Raw genomic sequence first — 14,160 nt, 5'->3', positions numbered from 1 at the left:
GATTGACAAGTGCGGAAGAAGCGTAAGAATATTGAAAGTTTAGGTAAATTGAATACTGAATTCTTGGCAAAGGGACGAGTCACATTCCGAATAAGTTTACGGTCAAAATATTTGTAGAGTAAACTTGTAAATATATGCTAAGAATAAACCGTGCGTATTTCTTCACTCTACGGATAAATAATTAATAAACTGATGGAAATTGGTTGTTTGAAGTTTGAAAGAAAAAAATCTCAGAAATATATCTTCATTTTAAATAAATTACAGGGAATCAGTGGGTAAATTTCTTGGAAACCTACTAAAGTATTCGTAAATTAAGAAAAAAAAGTTTGGGAAAGTCAAATGTCCGTCAGTTTCAGACTTATATTGTAGTTTCAGAAGACTTGAGTATTCTGAAGAACGGCAGAAAAAATGGAAAAAGTGTAAACGAATTAAAATGATGGTCAAAAATTTTTTTTTATCCTGTATTCCTTTTGAGATTTTTTTTTCTAATTTTTAATATTTACCTAAAACTCTTGTATTTCTCTAACATACTCAAACCGTTGAAATACTTTATATAGACGAGATTATACGATTTTCACCTTTTTTACGAATAGTCGCTAGACAAAATTCGTTCACTGTGAACAACGTACACTGAGAAAAATTTCAATTGTTATAGTAACTAGAAAAATTCAGTAAAACAGATATCGTTAAAAAAAACTGTTCGAATATTGTTGGAATCACAAAAAACGAGGTACACGAAACCATTTTGCGCTATCGTCGATCCTTTTTTGGTAATTGCAAGGCAAAATCAGTTTTATTTGTGGTTTAACCTAGTTTTTTAGTTAAACAAGGCTTTAACGTCAATTTATCGTTGCACAAGCATTAAAGTTTCGCAACAGTTGCAAGAAAATATAGCATCAGCGATCGTAATGAGAAAGAATAGTAACGGATACTAGAATTTCCGGTAACTGCTAGAAAACTAATTTTCACTTTCTACCTACAACTATATTTTTCGATTATGGTAAAAAATGAAATTACTCAAGGACTGGGCCGTAACCGGAACTAAAAATTTCTCTCAGTGTACAGTAAACCAAAACATCGTCTAGATCTAATGAACAGCAATCTAAAACTCGCTTGACGTTACAAGGATCGAAATTGGACTTTTTATTTCAATGTGTCGATCAAGTTTCACTCTAATAATTTTCCCTATAATCAAGACTTTCGATGCCTGCAAATAACAATTTTCTCTGATCCCGTTAAATTCGATTGTTCCGTCAGACGGGATCCCGGGTATTTCAAGTCCCGTTTGGGCCCATTCGGGGCGATCGACTTTCGCCCGGCTTTTCAGTAGAAACCTGCAGCTAGTTTAGTAGCGCGAATTCGGGCCCTGCGTCATTCGGGGACAATGCCGCTTTGTGTTATCTTCGCTGCTCATTGTACTACCGGCTGTATTCCAACCATAAAGTAAATAATGTACTGCGCGAGTATTGAATTATAGCGTGTTACCGCCGGCGCTGTTCACCTCCTCCATGGTCTTGAGCTCTTACAATAATCTAGGCTGTCGCTAATTCTGCTCGAAGTTTGGTTTGAACTGTAAAATTTGAATGGATCTAAAAGTTTGTGCTTGAAATTTCAATTTTTTCAGATTTTCGACAGAATCCTCTGACTTTTCCATGATTTTTCTTAAATGGAAAACCAAAATCCGTTTCTTAATTTTCGCTGTATATCAAGCGTTTTTTGTATTGATATTTGATACATACTTGTCACGGACGTGTAAACATTGTTTTTATCATACCTGCATATAAATTGGCAAACAACCAATGAGAACAGGGAATGCTGATCAATACACTGTCTAATTGAGTCACATAAGAATTAATTATACCTGATAATCTGTCTGGAAGTTGAACATATCCCTGCAGTATTCAAGAGACTAAAGTTATTAGTAACGAAACATTGAGAGGAAAAATCACTGTTTTGCAATTTTATAGTGACTTTAAAGTAGTCTAGTTTCCAAAATACGTATATATTTTTCGTTCCTATAATTGACTGCATCTCGCAATCGGATATTCTTGATACTGCGAAATAACGATTTTATACAAACGTGAATGATTTATCAGTATCCCTGACACGCCTGGATCGACGCTACGCTCAACCCCGGTGCTATAACGCTCTACGATATTATCGCTAATTATACCTGCAGCTATTAAATCACTGCCCTAATTAATAGGGATTATACGGCTTAGCGGGTCGATGCGTAACGGAGGGTCGTTAGGATAATAGAAAAGGTAAAAAGGATTTCGATTTTCAATTTGGCCTACCACGATGATGAAAATCTACAGCTCTCGGGGTCTTGATGAGCTGTTGACTAGGCTGATGCAGCCAGCGCGGCTAATTAGTTTCCAAATTTTACGCGCCCTAATTCCGCACCGCTATAGTCGATACAGCTTGTCCTCCCCTAATTGCAGCGACCCTCACCTGACGGGATTTCCAAATTGTTCGTCTGTGACCTGTCAGTCATCGGAGGCGCATTGCGGTGATCGTGCGATGCGACCATCGCACGTATCTACGTGTCTAGTTATTGACAGGCTGTGCACGTTTGCAAAAAAAAAAATAAAAATTCGTCGAAACGTTTGTTAGAACTTCGTGTTGCAATTCAGACATCTGGAGTATCGATTTTGCATTTTGTGTATTCACTTGAAGATGTTTATTTAATAAATTATTGTATTCGGCAGCTAAGAATATCTCTTAGAACTATGTGAACGTAGAAAATAGTTGTAATTTTAACGAAAACTTCGCCATTAATGCGTCATTTCAAATCGTTCAAAAATTAATATGAATTGAGCTGATTCGTTCGATCTTATTGTACGGTGGCATATTTTAGTTTCTTCAAGTTTGATAAAACGGATTTTCTTCTTTCCTGAAGTCCATGAAATACTGCCATTTGTTGACGGTAAATATAATTATTATCGACGAAATATTGTCAAATTAAATATTCAATAATGCCAGCGTAATAAAAACAATTGTTTCAGCAGGTTTGTAGAAAATAGTCTTATGAATAAAATGGGCCACCTTATGGGGTAAAATCTAACGAACAGATCGTACTTTCAAACATTTTGAACCAATTTGAAATAAAACATTGATATCTGAGATTTTTTTTTTTATAGCTCTGGTATTTTCTGTTCCTGTGAAATACTCAACGAACGACTATCTCGTATTAAAATTAATAACAAGTGCCGATTCTCGGCCAACCTTGACCCTTTTTTTATTCGTTTATTACTTCATATCCGCAGATGTTTGCGAACGGATGAAAAAGTCAAAGATCGATTATCTTACAATAAGCAGATATGAGAATTCATGCACTACCAAGTCCAACTTTTCAGACAAATTCCTTTCACCCTCTAGAAAGTCTGTAGATATTTCGTAATAGGCATTACTTATAAGTATACAAGTGAAATTGCAAAGCACACAATCGAGCAATTCAAGCAATTCGTGTAGAAATTGCAACGATCAACGCAGCTGTTTGCCGTTGGTAAACCGCCGTGCACTGCGTCGATCTAGCGCGAGACGTAGAATTATTTCAATCGAATGAAAACACCGGGGAACACGGTAAATTGAAGATCGAATCCTAAAATTATACGCTACGCACGTTAAACTGGACCGGAAATTGGACAAATTGCCAAACCGCAATCCGCGTTTCCTTAATCGTGGCCACACCTTCGGTATTAAAACCTTGAGTTTTCCCGCTCCAAGAAAATAAATTAGGTGACAAAATTTCTTCAACCATACAACGTTGAACACAAAATATTTCTAACGGTTAAAATTCGACTGCAAGTCGATAAAAGTGTGCAATAGATTCGGTTACGAATTTCTTATTGAGAAAAAAAAATACTATAGTTGAAATTTTTTCCGTGGATAAAAATTTCTTACGAAATTGAGCAAGGTTTGTAATTGGCTCGGCCTCGCCTCGTACTTCAATTTGCGTAAAGCAAACGCAGGTTAATTGGCAGGGGGTGTGTAGCGTTGAAAAAAGGGTAACCAAGAAACGGGAATATAATCCTGCGAAATTGAAGGAAGGCACGGCGGAGGAGGCGGGGGAGAACGGAAATAGCCCAATCGGACCGAACTCCGGGTTTGGAAGCGGACCAGTTTTGACCCCGGGTTTGGGGAACGTCGCAACGCTTCGTTTTGGTATGCGAGTCGTATGCGAGGGAAATGGCATTTGCACCCCGGGATGCACACTTGGACTATTTCTCAACGGACCAGCGACTCCGCGAATCGTCCTGCCAACCAATACTCTGTGACTTTCGCTGATTCACGTCCGGTTTCTCTCGAACCCCGCATCGTTTCCCCCCCGAACAATCGAATCCTGATTTTCTCCGGCGTCACCAGATGCTGCATTCCGCCTGCCCTTCGCGTCTTCAAGTTCAAGGTGTCGGGAGATTCTTCTCAGGTTGCGATCCGTGAAATCGTGGTGAAATAAAGTGGATGATGCAATTATAGGAGATTAGAAAATAGAAGAGTCACGATATCTAAGAAACAAGCTAAATCTTTTGTAAGCTTGTAGCTTTTCCGACATATGCTTGGAAAGTTCGATTTCCACAGTTTGTGGAGCGTGTGTAAAATTCACAATTTCCAAACAGTGCGGGAAAACAAAGTTGGCGCATGCGCACAATTGGTATGGCATATGTTACGCACTGGAAGTTTGTTTGGCGCATGCGCACTTTCGGACAACTCAATTTCACGCACCGTGTCGTTGAGCGTTAATTACCTAATTCCAATTACACATGCTGTCTGTGGCACTTTCGTTACTTCTCAAGTCAAAGTTTCCTTCACAGGTGTTGGAAAAATGACGGCGATATCTGACTCATGCGATTGCAGAACTCGTCTTTGCGGCTCACGTTGAAAACCGCACGCTCATTGGAAATCACCCGCTTCCCGCACTTGTAATACAATACAGTAGTATAAAATTTTTAAATGCGCGAAGTCGAAATGCAGAAAAGACGTAATGTACACATGGAGAAAACATTTATTGAATTTACCAAACATGGCGATCAAATATAGCGAAAGAAATATTCTAACGATTTAAAGAAACGCTATTTGATTCAACAAAGAAGCTGTTCGAACGAGAGTTTCGATCGTGAAGTGAAACCGCATTTACTTTAATTCGAAAATCATTTCTTTCGGCATATTTGATCATCATGTACCTACTTGATAAATTCATCCATTTTTTTCTCCATTTTGTGACTGTAGAAAAGTATAAAGTAGGCAGAGAGAACCAAAATATAGAACCGTCGGAATTTTTTGGGAACTTTGTCGCTTATCGTCGGATTTTCGACGATTCTACATTTTAAGTTTCTCATAGATACACTTGATATTTCTACGTTTTGACTATTCAACATTTCGACATTCTATAAAATAGATTTTCACGTTTTTTTGAAATTCAATACGTATTGTTATCTTCTAGTTTCTGATATCTCTACATTTTTACCACCACTCAAAGAACGTCAAGTAGTTTCATATTTTAACAAACCAGTGAAACGGGTTTGAGAAGAAATCTCTTTTGCCGATTTATCGACGGTAACAAATGGATTAGAATTTTTTGATCGTTCATTTATTTTCCGCTTCACGTTACACTGTGAACCAAAATTCATTACCTATGAGTCTTCGACTCTACAGAGATTAGTTCCTCAAAGCAGTAAATTATATCTTTTAATTAATCAGAGTCTCATTAATATTATAAAATAATTTTCTACGGCGCGGATGGTTTCTTCAATAATTGAGATCGCTTTTTCTTTACCTTTACCCGCATATGTTGAACTTCCGGTATCAGCGATCAGCACTTCCTTGGGGCTGAAACGTTTCCTAGGTTCTCGTCATGAAATATCTCTGGCTGACGGCTGACTAATTACTTTCAAAAATAGCATCGATGGGGCGTGTAACTTGTGCGACTGACTGGTATTTCCTATTTCCGGTTCCCAGGTATGTACTCGTATACCTGAAGATATTCGTGATAGATACTCACGCCTTAATAATTTCACTCTTATATCTTTGAATGAACTGAAAATTAGTCATGTAACTAAACGGTGTAATTTCTAGGAATACTTTTTCGCTTATCAGTCACCAGGAAATATTAAGAATCTTAAAAAAGTGGAGGAATTCGGACGATTTACTAAGAAAAAAGATTTCGGTCAGTTTTTCCGAGTTCAACCTTTTACATCTTTTCATTTGTAGTGAAAGTTTTGAAATGAACAATTTTTTTTTTTTTTTTTCAAGAATATATTTCTCAACAATAGTAACTGAAAAAACGTTATCCGCTTATACGAATATTAGAATAGACCGAGTGATCTGTAAAAAAAATAATTGATAATTTCTCGATGTTTACTGTACAAATATATCACGAACTGCTGAAAATTTTGGAGAGATTCTGAATCTTCATTCGTATATCACTAATGCTTCTTACATTAGACTGAGGAAAATGCGATCTTTCGGAAAATAATAGAATTGTATTACTCACTTTTATTCTTTGTAATTTGTGGACAAGCGGAGCGAAGATTCTGTTGGCTGGATTTTGCTCTCCTGAATTTTTTTTAAACCTCATAAACTTTCATTATCCTTCACGAAAGTAAAAAAGGAACTGTAAGAAGAATCGCGGCTAAGCTTTCTTTTTCCCCTTCCCGTCTCTTCGAGGAGCAGCGGTAATTGTTATTCCGAGGAAAAAATAATGTTGAAATATTCAACCTCAAAGCCTCTCGACACGCGCTCTTCCTTCCGAACTTTCAGCGACAATATTAATTCACCGGTATATTTTTCCTGCCTTCAGAACTCGATTAAGGGTTCCTGAGGGCTCGCCTCTCTGTCTCTCTCTCTCTCTTTTTCTTGGTCTTGACACGGTGTGAAGAATAAATTACGTTTCGCCCCTACGCAGCAGGTAATTCCGTGTACGAGCATGTGCATGTAGAAATTCCCCTACTTCGAAAATTGTCACGTCAGCTTCGGCCTGAACCTAAGCTTTTTGCCCCGGGTTGTTATCTTTGAATATGAAGAGGGGAAAGACGACCTTGTCATCCCCGGCTTCCTGTGTATAAGCTTATTTTTTCAACAAATTTTATCAAAACTCCGATCCATAAAGTGAACGAGAAATAAAGTTTGTGTATGTTATTCTTTCTGTCTAACGTTTTTCAAAGTTTTCATTTAACCTGCTGCTATTTCACTTGTCACGATATCACGAGATTCATGATTATAATTTCACCGTTATATGTGTAGCATCGTGGATTTTACCAACTTTCACAGATTTCTCTTTTGGCTATTCGTCATTCTGCAGGGTAAATAATGGCCCATAAACATTCAATCGTATTTTCATTTTCTTTCATTTCTCTTTCGTCACTGCACTTTGTCAGAATGCATATACGTATAACGAATGTCTTAGACAAATCTCCGAGGTCAACATTTGAAAAAAGCCGAAACCGTGTTTACGTAATATTTCTGAAAAATCGTTGTGTAAAACCAGAATTAACTGATGTTGAAAAATTTACGTTACACTTCGCCGAGATGTTAATTATCTTAGATCTTGATTGACAAAAATCTATTCTTTTTACATACAGTATTATAATTGTGAACAGCAAACATTTCTTCAAAAATATGAAAATTAAAAATACTCGAATTATAAATAAAAACCTGCATATTGATGGTTAATTTCAGATCGATTTGTTCAGGTTCATTTGTTTGATTTCACTTGACGGTGCATTTTATTCGCAAGTTCTACTAAATCACTGAAACAGATGTACGTTTTTTTCTAGCAGATAATTCAATATTGCCATTTGTTGATTATAATCAATATCGGTACTATTTTACAAAATTAAACATCCAACAATACCAGAGTAATAAAAACAATTGTTTCGATTACTTTGTAGAAAATAGTGTTCTGGATGTACATCAAAACTTGGAAAATTTTACTGCATCATATTTGTGTGTAGAAATCGCAGCAGCGAGTTTCGAGTTGACAGGCAAATATTCCAGAGTGGCCACAGACCCAAAAAACGTGTAAAAACCTGAAAATATCAGTTTGGTATTTTGGGAATTAGAAATAATTTTTTTTGACACAACGAGTTTAATATATTTCGTCGTGAAAACAAAGTTTCTTGAACTGACATTTTTTTAGATTATATTCTTCGTCAATTTGAATTGAATTTGAACCTAATATAGAGTTAATCGGCTGAAAGATTTGGGTTTTAGTAACTTACTAGAACCCGGAAAATGTCAGGGAACACTAGGATTTGGGCCCTGGAAAACTTGGAAATCTCATGGAATTTGTTTCCCAAAAATTTTCGGCCACCGTGTATATACACTGGCCCAGATTTGGCGGAAAAGGAAAGGTTTTGGCGTAGCGCGGCAGTTCCGCCGGCGCAACGCTCTGCAGAGATCGCGAGACACGGCCGACCTAGTGCCACGGTAATGAACAAGAAGTGAATCATCCAGCTCGCGCAAATATAACTGGACTCGGTTTATAACACCCAGACGAAGGAGCGGAAGTAACGTGCGCAGGGCTGACGAAGTGCGTGTAACCCCGTCACGGTGTGTGGCTGACTTTAATACGCGGGCCGTTACGCTGAAAATGGTAATTCGCCTCGTTGCGTTCAACGCGTTAACTCGAAACAATCCATTTTTCCAAATTTCATTTACGGACGGGTCTCGAGAAATTGTGAAAACAAAATTGAGGTTCGTTTCACGATTATAGGCTGCACAGTGGTTTCCCTATTTCTCCAAAAGTACCCTCCAATTGTACCCTAAGGCATTGAATTTTCCCCTAAAACCCCCATATTTTTGCAAGTTAGTTAGTTATTATTATTATTATTATTATTTTTTTTTTTTTTTTCATCATTTGCAAACTAAAATGGACTGAAGAAATAAATTTGATGCTTGAGCACAATGTTTATGTTATACTTAAAAGCTTCGAACTTTGACGGATAAATTTGCAGATATTATTCGTACAGCGATGCGATTCGTTAGTTTTCAACGTTTTCCCGACGTCCAGTTTGAGAATTTATTTGACAATTCATTGCGACGAAGAAAGTATATTCTGTATAAATTCATCTTTTCCTGCACCATTAGGCGAAGAAAAACTTTCCAATGTCACGGTTTTATGGGTTCATAAATAAGTCTTTGGAATGGAACCAGCCTTCTTACATGATTCAAAACTGAAGCAATTAGGATGATTGAATTTTTCAGAAATAACAATAAACGACAAGTGTGGGTAAGAAGTAGCTTTCACTTGAATAACGATCCACGTATTTGTAACCCGAAATATCATCATTTTCTTACGTAATAAAGCACAATGTAACGCGCCCATGGAATATGTTTGTACGCAGAATGCAAAACCAACAAAGAACAACGCTTGAATAGGACCAAAATAATACTTCGTCGTATTGTCAAAAACTATAATAAAGCGTGAAAAATTCTATGCAAATCCAGAACGAGTATTTGACTATCAAATCGGTCATTTTATTTTTCACTCGTATTTGAACAGGAAAGAAAAAATTGTCAACCGAGTGTTTACACCAGAATTTGTTGAAAAACGGACTACTAAAATTTGAGGCAATGGTGCGCGGTTTTTAGACCTTTGATTCACGCTGGGACACGCGGCGTCCAACCTTTATTTTTGCAGTTTTTTATTTATTAAAATATTTTTTTGGTAACAACTGGCGAATTTTTTGGTTCCACAATGTCCCTGAAATATTTCTAAATCTAAGAAAAATACGAAATTTATTTATTAATTAATTGCAAAAATAGCGCATGTAAACAAATGGTCGGAGTTCGCACTTTTGTACGAAAAAAGGATTGCCTGCTAATCTACCGTGAAAATCCAAATTCCAATTTTTACACAAACTTAACACGTACGCACCAAAAAATTTTACAGAATTTTTTAAAAATTTCTTCTCTTGCTTTTGTTTATTCGCCATATTGGATCCACCATTTTGAATTTTTGAATTTCGAGTTTAGAATCGTAATGAGCGACCCCAAAAGCTCATATATACCTATGTAAAGTTTCAAGTGAATCGCACGTAAGGAATAATGTATGCATGAAAGAATTCAGTAACTGCCGTTAGCCGTTTATCTCGACCTAGAGAACTAGATATTCGCTTTTGCACAGACAATCGGTTGTTACAAAACTGTAGAGTGTATAATCTTGATCGTCGTGATAATTCGCAGGAACTTCATTTGATTCATGGGTGGGTGGCTACTCGCGACGACAACTGCCCCATATTATATCCGAGAGTCTGAAAGTGGCGGGAAACAAAAACGAGTGAATATGAGAAGCTAAACGCGAAACACGCAATCTAATCTCGCCCCATGCAAATCAAGGACTTAACTAGCTGCCGCCCCGGGATACGGGGAGTCCGGATTTCCCCTTGGCGAATTGCGCGCGTCATCCGCGTGACCCTCCGCACCATGGGAGTCGGCGAACCATATCGTACTTGAATTAACCATCGCCCAGTGGGCACTGGAGAACCAATTCCCGTTATACACCTAAGGGTCTTTTACAGACCAGGACCCCTCCGCCTCTCGATTTTCGCGGCGCAGTGTATCGAGGAGAAGGTGGAGGAGGTGGAGGAGGAAGGGAACGCACCCAACGATCAACGGACGTCCTTGTTTACTCCAAGTTATAATTGCCGCGTGGGCGTAATTAGTTTGAGCGGGAATTTAATTATCACCGCTAACTCACGTAGCTATTAACCTTCGATTTTACGCGGGCAAAAAACACTTGTTCGGAATACAAATCTGCCGCGATAGTCTAAGGAAAATTAACATCCGCATGCGCATGCGCCAAATCGTGCGATACCATTGATAGATTCAAGTCTGCTTGTCAGGTTGACCAACTCGGTTGCGGTCAGACGCTAATCGACAAAATTTCTAGGCGCTTCGAGGTTATGTTTCGTTGAGAATTTAAGATGGCCTGAATGTGATGGCTCTGTAATTGAGTCAATGTTACCTCTAAACGCTTTCGAATACACGCCGTCTCAGAATCACTGGCCCCATGTGCACCTATTGACAGTTCACGCTGGGACCTAACCAGATATAGTTGGCCAGCCTGTCTAAATAACAACCAAAAAACTTAACGCATGCGGAACGGAGTCTTCAATATCCCGAGACTGTCACGGTGCAGGTATATAGGTTAGAAATAGCCATCTACTATCATGAGGAGGGCCTACGAATCTGAGTAACTGATTTATTGTTTATTTGACAAAGGTCCAAACAGTGGACAATGGTCACGGTAATCTTTGAATACCTTGCTGGGACTGCAACTCATCTACGAGTCACATGAGCAGGGACGTTGAGGATTCGCAGTCTATACCCCGTAAAAAAGAAAAAAAGGAAAGTGGTCCCTTTGTATTTTTTTACCAGGTTTATGATTTCCCTTCTTGAGATATGGTTCAACTGTTTACGAACATTCGTACCAACAACTAGAAATTAAAATTAACACCAATAATTATCGTTAGTATTCGCTCAAGACTTTTGAACTCTACTTTATAATGAATTTGTAAACTTGTATTCTTATCCGACTTTATTATCCAATATATATTATCATACAAACTTTATAGTAGTAACAGCATTTGCATCCAATATTCTATTATCTATATCTCTACTTGAAACAAGTAATCGACCTCTTCTCTTGTTCTATTCTTCTCACAATCGTCAATAATTTATCCATCTCCATCACATTGAAATTGATACCTAGTTTACCAGTTCTGGTATACGTTCGGTAAATACCCGGGTTGGTAACTCTCTCAGGGGTTAGAACCCGACGCAGTAAGTGTCTGCTTATCCAGCTATCAATAAAAAGCTCCACCGCAAATTCATCCATTGCGGATCTGCGTAATCAAAACAGCGAAATATATCTGCCGAATATCAGTTTGCATCTTGAAAAAATACAATAATTTATTGCATTAACTAATATTTAATCGGAGTAACTGAATCTGCGTTCCCCCATTCAAATCCAATGTTCCGAATGGTTGAACCGGAAACTTTCCTCAATACCGTGGCACATGGTGGTCCGTGTTGTTTGTCGTTCTGGCGCCTTATTGTACCTACTTATAGTCGTGCTAGAAAAATGCATGGCATGGTTTTGCCGTCGGTTAATTGCTTTATAAATAATTGGGGAGCTACGGGGTTTTTACCTCGGGCCCAGGGAATTCACATTTCTTTGGAGCATGCCGGTTTATTTTGGTCCAGAAATAAACTTCCCACAATTTTATAATCCCGCGCGTTTGTGTGAAAACTTTCCGAGAACACAATGGGCCTTCCGGTCTCTAAGGACTGCCCCTTATTCCTTTGTCACAACAGATTTTACATTCAAAATTTACCGCACCGCCAACCTGTTTTCCCTTTATACTAAAAAAATTTCACGAACCACGTTTCGTGTCTAATTAAATTTAGGCGTCAATCCCTCGATCGCTGTAACGATACGCTCAGACGTTTATGGGTAAACCTCTGTTATCCTAAATTAACGATATCTCAATCTTGGCACTAATGTAAATGTTTAGAAACACGCGATAAAACCGCAGAATTATTTTTTACGTTCAAAACACATACATTCGTGGCTAACAGATGTGTTCCATTTCTTTTTGTTTCAGCGGTATTGACCCACTTCTTCTTTCTGGCAGCATTCTTCTGGCTGAACACCATGTGCTTTAACATCTGGTGGACTTTCAGGTAAGTTTACAACACCGTCATTTTTATTTTTTATTTTTTTTTTTTTCTACTTTTTTTTTCAATTTCTATCAATGTCTGTGAACACGTCTCTACACTCTTTGGTTTACAATTCGAATGTCGACACACTTTCCCCGTTACATTGTGTCTACCGTTTCAGACGTTCCTCGATGCTACGGTTGTAAAATATTCGAATGGTTGAGCAATGCGTGTTTTTTCAGTCTACCATGAAATTCGACGATTTATCTTTCGACAGACTTGTTGCATTTCGTTAACTTTGTTTTTTAATTTTTATTTCTTCGAAGAAAAGAAAATCTGGGGGCTCTGACTCGGATGGACAAATTACCCAAACATCTTTGCTTCTGACGAGTTAATTCGAGAGTCAAACTTTTCTTCATCGGAGTTGATTATTTCCATTCAAACGCTACGTGGAACATTTAAAATCCAATACGACGCACTGATAATATCGACAATGCTGGTGCGACTTTTAAGTTTACTTTTTATCTACTGAAATACTTATTCTAGGTTTCAGACAATAATTCTACGATTCCACAAACAGTTTATACGCAATTAAATCGTCTTTCGCAATATCAAACTGTCACATTGAATGTACAAATTGAAATCCCACACAATCTGCACTTCGAATTGAAAATTGGTAACGTCATAAATTATACTTGAAAATTAGCATTCTATGAGATTTATGTTAGGTTTTCATTTCGTATTCCGGAATGCATTGACGATGTTTTGAGACGAAGATTATTGATACCGCGGTTGTGAAATCATCGCGTGAAAAACACTGTAATGAAATGCGTAATGTAATTCATTGAAGCTGGTGAAGTTTTCTTTTTCTTTCGATGAATTCAAAATCACTGGTCCGAGAAAAATCTAATTATTTCAACGACTGAATTGACATCACCATTTTTGCAGATCATTCGCAAACTTATAGTTTATATAAAATGTTGGTGTATCTTGCGAAGCTGCAGCTTGATATGCTCGATATAATCAAACGCCGACGATTGACGCCGCGAATCGTTTCTTAATTAGCACATCAGAGGATATAATGCAATCAGCACAGAATAGCTACGTGATTGGAGATGCTCATACGCTCGACTGCAAAGCTAACTCGAGGCTTTGCGGGGATAATTCAATGCATCTGTCTTTCTAAAAGCTAACACGTGTTTAATTCCATTCATTGCATACACATGCTAATTATGATAACTAACGCATATTTATGCACGTGGTAAATAAAATTACGTTCACCGTATTTCCCTGCCAGTTTGCATTAGAGGCATTTTTTCGTACTGCCTAAGAATACTTACGTTGTTATAGGTTCCGATTTTATAATGAACGTTATAAAACACGTCATTTCACATTCTATGAAATTCTTAACAATAGACAGAATACAGGCCCGAACTATAGTGGAACAACAGGAAAAATCTAATGTTTAGCGATTTATTCAGTTATGTTCATTTCCAG

At 37.7% G+C, this 14,160-nt stretch overlaps 1 protein-coding gene across 1 annotated transcript in view; it reads left to right on the top strand.

Moving 5' to 3' along the window:
- Nucleotides 1–14,160, top strand: part of mthl1 (methuselah-like 1) — a 119,340-nt gene that overhangs the window by 35,771 nt on the left and 69,409 nt on the right. The window contains exon 3 of the mRNA XM_046629778.2: nucleotides 12,609–12,687. Coding sequence (XP_046485734.1) covers nucleotides 12,609–12,687 — 79 coding nt within the window. The remainder of the gene's footprint in view (nucleotides 1–12,608; nucleotides 12,688–14,160) is intronic.

This window comes from Neodiprion pinetum, chromosome 5 (assembly GCF_021155775.2).
Source record: "Neodiprion pinetum isolate iyNeoPine1 chromosome 5, iyNeoPine1.2, whole genome shotgun sequence".
Lineage (NCBI taxonomy): Eukaryota > Metazoa > Arthropoda > Insecta > Hymenoptera > Diprionidae > Neodiprion > Neodiprion pinetum.
Note: the sequence above shows the minus strand (reverse complement) of the source record. Positions and strands in the feature narration are given on the sequence as shown.